We start from the raw sequence: 5,545 nt of genomic DNA, 5'->3' as shown, positions 1-5,545 counted from the left end.
AGTTACCTCATCTTTAAGAAATCACAAACTGCAAATATTGCAGGCTCGTTTAAAGCCTTTGTACTTTAATTAAAATCTCTAGATTCTGCATCAGCCACGTACACACTTTTAAGCTAAGGGCATTTGTTGAAGTGAGTGGAACTGCAGATACACAACAAGAGAGCAGAACCTGTGCTCCCTCTCATTCCCTCAGATAATTAAGGTCCGTTTGCTTTGTCCTATGGAGAAATCCCCTTGTAAAGGGGACAAGAAAGGACGGAAATTTCCTGTGTCCCTGGAGGTTCCCCAGCTAAGTATGTTCTTTTGTAGGAAAGAGCTGTGAGATAAGTACTTCATTCACATCTCTTAAGCTTGTGAGCGAAGGACACCGGTGGGTTATTCCTTAATTATTTCTGAGTTGCAAAGCACGTAGAAAGATCAATGATTTTAAGAATACTAACCATTGTTATTTGCTTTATAGCTCATATGGCATGCTTGAGATAGTCTTAAAAAACTTACTGAACACTAAACAGTGTCAAACTTTGAACAGGTCCATGAAACTGAAACATTCAAAGAGGAAAACTGGGTAAAGTTCACAGCACAGTATTTTCCCAGCTTGCACTTCTTTACATCTTGTGTCATAAAATAACAAAGAAATCTGAGTCACTGGAATCCCTGGACAGAGTTCCCAGGCTTGGGTTTCCTTTGTAGTGCTCCCTGACACCAGGGCCTTGCTCTGCAGCCCACGCATCCATATCCACTCTGCTTTCACCCTTTTTTGTTTCCAGAAGAGCTCCCTATCGAGTTTCAGGGCTTTCTCTCTCACAATCTTCCTCCTCTCCCTCTTTCTCACTCTTAAAGGAAAAGCAGAAGACCCCCTTTCCCATTCCTGTTAACACTCCTGAAGCCAAGGATCTTGTTCATCTCACCACGTCATACTGAGGTTTTTCTATCTAACATCCTGGGAAGGAGAGTAAATCGCTCCCCTGTGAAGCTCCGTGTTGCTATAGCTGGACCACTTCTCTTACCTGAGCAAGTTTTCTTTTTTAGCCCTGCCTTCCCGACCTCTGCACATTGCGTTGTGAGGGATAAATACCTTCAGACAGTACTTGAACCTGCATGCTCATTGTGTCCTGTCCTCAAGCTCCCTCGCCCTTCCCACTCGCTTACGTTCTCTGACCAGTTTTCTCAGGCCGAGACTTAACACTGACCATCGGAAGGCAGATAGATAGGCACATGTACGAACTGTGATGGCACAGTGCTAGGATGTGGGGCTGGAGGCCAAGAAAGGATGGTGGCAAGCCTGAATCTCTTCTGGGGTGAGGAATGCCAGTACTTGATGGACCTAGGTAAGGACATGGACAGATTTCTTTTTCTAAGCAAGGGAGCGGAAGCAAAGAGAAAACTCTTGCTCTAGATAGAGAAAGGAGAAATGTTTTATGTTGATTTCTCTTTTTTCTGACTGAGTCCCCTGGAAGAAAGAGCTGCCTAAGGGCAGCTTTGCTTCTCATCAGCCTCAGTGTAAACCAGAAGCAGCAGCAATTAAGGTGAATGTAGGTACAGCAATGGAAATCCGGTTTGAGACAGGAGTAACTTTTCAGAGGCTCCATGTGGAGGTTCTGCAGTGCCCTCGGCTCCCTTGCTTTGAGCCCTGCTGTTTTCTTCCATACTTACAGCCTCATCACGATATTCAACCTAGCTCCAAAAGCATCTCTGACTTTTTTCCCGGCTTGGAAGCTGTTCAAAGCCAGCGAGGAACCTTTCTTCCCACTCTTCCAGTGTGAAGCACTGAAATACTTAACAATCCCAATTCTTGGTGGCTCCCTGCACAGCAGCCTCATCTGGCTTAATTCTCTGCCTAACAGAGCCTGCATTGAACGTAGCTTTCTTACCCTTTCTGAAAGGTCCTTCACTACTCATTTTTTCATGCTGTCTGGGGCATCTGGTTCAAGCTGCAGCTATATTAAAAAAGGCACTGTCTGTTTCTGTCTTTGAAAATCATAGTTTCCCATGGATCCAAGCCTTGGGCTTAATGTGAGAACGTCTAAATACCGTGTGACTACAGGAAAAGGAAAACTAGAAACAGATGGATAGATAAACACTTTTTTTTTTCCTCAACAGGGTCATCCGGGGCAGCCAGGATCAAGGGGGAAACCGGGTCATGATGGCTGTAACGGGACAGTAGGTGACCCTGGTGACTCGGGAAGTCCCGGACTCTCTGGTTTCCCTGGTACCGTTGTAAGTAGCTGGCAGTAAGTGAGTACCTGAAGCTAAGATCATTACTGAAGTGAGTTTCATTCATGTGTGTGTTGGAAGCAAATGGAACATCCCTTAATGGAGCTCCCTTCTGGCCCAGCAGAGCATCCGTGCGAACTTACTGTGGACACACCGCACAATACTTAGTTATTAAATTGCAGCCAGGGCTGGGAGGTCTGCCCAGACCTATACCTGTCACATAGGTCTTGCGCAGAGATTACTTCAGGAAAACTTGCAGCTTTATCCCACAGCAATAAAAGAAGATTAAACTCACAATTCCTGATGAAAGTAACCTTTTCCTTCCCTGCCCCATGGCCAAAGTATTGGCTTTCCATGGCACGATACGTAGGATCATGTTGAGGTGAGCATTGGGGCTCCTGGATTTACCAGGGCACGTGTCAGCCCTGAGGAGCTGCAGCTGCTGCTCTAGCTCGGAGGTGCAACCCCGTAATATCATTCCTGGGTAATGGGGGGTTCTTCCCCCAGAATCAGAAATTCATTCTTTTATGTACTGTGAGGGTTTACACTTTGGTTTTAAACCGTGAATTTCCAGAGCTAAGAAAATTTATAGTCTCTGCCTCTAAACAGTGTTATGTATATAGTCATGAAAACCCCAACAAATATTTTTCATTGCTCTTAACTGTTTATGTGTTAACATATAGGATATGAAAGCTTACTTCTATTATTTTTTTGGTCACCTCCAGGGAGTCCAAGGACCAAAGGGCCAGAAGGGGGAGCCCTATATACTGCCACCGGACATCGCAAGCCGATACAGGGTACGTCTGTAAATCCTGTGAGTTATTCATGCTTAGTACTGTTTTACAAGCAGATGATGGAGAGTTAATTTTTCTTACACTCTGACGGACACATCCCAAGAGGCCCACTTTGATTCTGTGTAGGCTTTGCAAGGCAACTTCTGCTTTCTCTGGTTACAGCAAAGTCTATCTGATATCCAGGGGGGAAAAAATCTCCACTCAGTTATTTGCAAGGAATTCCAGCCTACAGGTGGGTTGCAGAGGCACTGGAGATGTTGTAGTTCAAGTATTACCCTCTTTATTCAATGACTACCTTTGTATCATGCATGGCAAAATCATTCTTTTGCCATAGTTTTGCCCACTGAATGATTCTATTTAATATTAGCATCCTTTCTGTATAATTTTCGTGCAGGAGTTTGGTTGACTTGGGATAAAATGTGCTTCAATATGTTATTTAGTTATTTAGTAAACCCCAAGTGTTCCTATGGGTGCTTTTACTGTATCTAATCCTTAAAACTTGTTTTGTAATCACTTGTAGCTTTTTCTCACATATGTAGCCTTGTATCATTTGAAGGTATCAGATAAAGATAAGGGGTTACATATGCTGTTAGAGTATAAATTGTGACAAATCTACGTACAAAACTACATCTGAGCTGTACTCAGCACAGAAGGGATCTGCTGACATCGTTTATGTATATTTTGTGCCAGCGATGAGTGCCAAAACAGGTTTTTCTGTTGACATATTTCTAAGTTGCCTGTATTTTTTAATGGAATCTTCTTTTCCTTTCAGAAACTCTTTAAATCTGTACTTGTTAGTAATGAGGAATGATTAAGAATTGCTCAAGTATGTTGTGGCCAAGGATGGCTACTGACACCTGTATTCATTTCAGAAAGTACTTCGTTTCTCAAATTATTCTGTTAAGTAAACTCAAATTAACTAGTTAGGATGCTACTGAAAATGATTAAAGGTGTCTGAGCTGAATACTGCATTATTTATGAGTATTGGAAGGTCTTTGCACTAGAACATTTTTGGATCCAATTTCCAAAAACATTTCAACATGTACTGCAGTTAAAATATGCGGTCACTGAAAAAACAGTATGTTCCAAATGCTTTTAGTGACTCAGAAGAGAATCAAAATGATTTGGTAATTCCCATGCAACTCATGAAAAATTAGCTTGTACATTTCAGCTAAGGTTATAGCCCTAAGTAAGCCACTGGTTAGATGAGATTTTTCAAAAAAGAATTAAATGTGGTCTGTTGCCCATTTCAACCTTGTAGTGGAACCTTAACCTCCCTAGCCAACTTTGTACCCTTCTACTGTATTGCATGCAACTATATTATATATAGAAAGTACAAAATCCGTGTGGCCCGCATTCGGTTATCTCAACACCTGTATCGAATGCTTCTATATGTAAGGGTTTATATAGCATTGTATGCTATGATTAGTTTTTGGAATGAGAAAAAAATTAATGAGTGAGAAAAAGATTTTATTCAGTTTTGTATATAGTATTTATTGCATTTTTTACTTTTTTGGTTTTTTTAGGGGGAACCTGGGGATCCAGGGTTCAATGGTTTTCAAGTAAGTAGTATTACAGCAAATGTGATAAAGTGTCAATAGTAAATGATATCGGAACAACATTAATTGATGGTTGGGGTTTTTTTTTATTTAAAGGGACCTCCGGGTACACTGGGTATTCAAGGACCTGTTGGTCCAAGAGGAGAGCGAGGAAGACCAGTAAGTATGTTTAAAATATGTTCTGTAGGAAATTAACCTAACAGAAGAATCATCTCAGCAAGTTCCATTATGTTGGATTGTAACCTAGCAAATGGATAGAAAAAAGAGGTTAGAAATAGCAAGTAGGTGTCCTTGGATGCAAAACCTTTTAAAAAGCACTGGAAGACAATGATTCTACAAGGATGAATATTGCAAAAAGAGATATACTTTCTTTCACCTTGTATTGCCGGAGGCTTTTGATTTATATTGTATTTCTTTAACCTCCTTTAAAGAATCTTGTTTGTAAAGATTATTGAATGCAGTCCAGTCTACATGCTCCTACATTGATTTATCAAAGATATCAGGTCCTAAATATGTTATCATCTTTTCTGCTCATAAAGGATATGTACGCTAGCTCTCCACACTTCCCACAGGAGATAGAATAGATAACATTCTTCATTAGTATTTAGAATACAATTTTATTTTTAAATTATTTTTCAGTCATTTTTTCTAAAATCAACATTTGCAGCATTGACATTGACAACTGTTGCTGAATAGTTCTTTGGGAAGATTGTGTTCCCTCCAGATACCATTTTCTACATTTCTTATTACCATGGTTAATGGTTTTGTGGGTGAGAAACAGATGTTCAAATTCAATATATTTCATTTTCTTTAGGCTTGCTTTACTATCCTGTAAGACAACTTTATAGCATTTGCTTTTTTGTTTGTTTTTTGTTTGTTTTGTCAAAATTCACTTCAGACCTGGTCTACATCACTGATTTGGGGAAGAAAAAAAAAATAATTCAGTGCTTCTTACACACAGCATGCACAGCTGTTTGC

At 40.5% G+C, this 5,545-nt stretch overlaps 1 protein-coding gene across 1 annotated transcript in view; it reads left to right on the top strand.

Moving 5' to 3' along the window:
* Positions 1-5,545, top strand: part of COL4A2 (collagen, type IV, alpha 2) — a 152,762-nt gene that overhangs the window by 97,171 nt on the left and 50,046 nt on the right. Inside the window, exons 6-9 of the mRNA XM_009322530.1 lie at positions 2,101-2,217; positions 2,940-3,011; positions 4,535-4,570; positions 4,664-4,726. Of these exons, the coding sequence (XP_009320805.1) occupies positions 2,101-2,217; positions 2,940-3,011; positions 4,535-4,570; positions 4,664-4,726 (288 nt within the window). The remainder of the gene's footprint in view (positions 1-2,100; positions 2,218-2,939; positions 3,012-4,534; positions 4,571-4,663; positions 4,727-5,545) is intronic.

The sequence above is a fragment of the Pygoscelis adeliae genome, unplaced genomic scaffold, assembly GCF_000699105.1.
Source record: "Pygoscelis adeliae isolate BGI_AS28 unplaced genomic scaffold, ASM69910v1 Scaffold424, whole genome shotgun sequence".
Lineage (NCBI taxonomy): Eukaryota > Metazoa > Chordata > Aves > Sphenisciformes > Spheniscidae > Pygoscelis > Pygoscelis adeliae.
The sequence above is the reverse complement of the archived record's forward strand: the minus strand, read 5'-3'. Positions and strand labels throughout refer to the sequence as shown.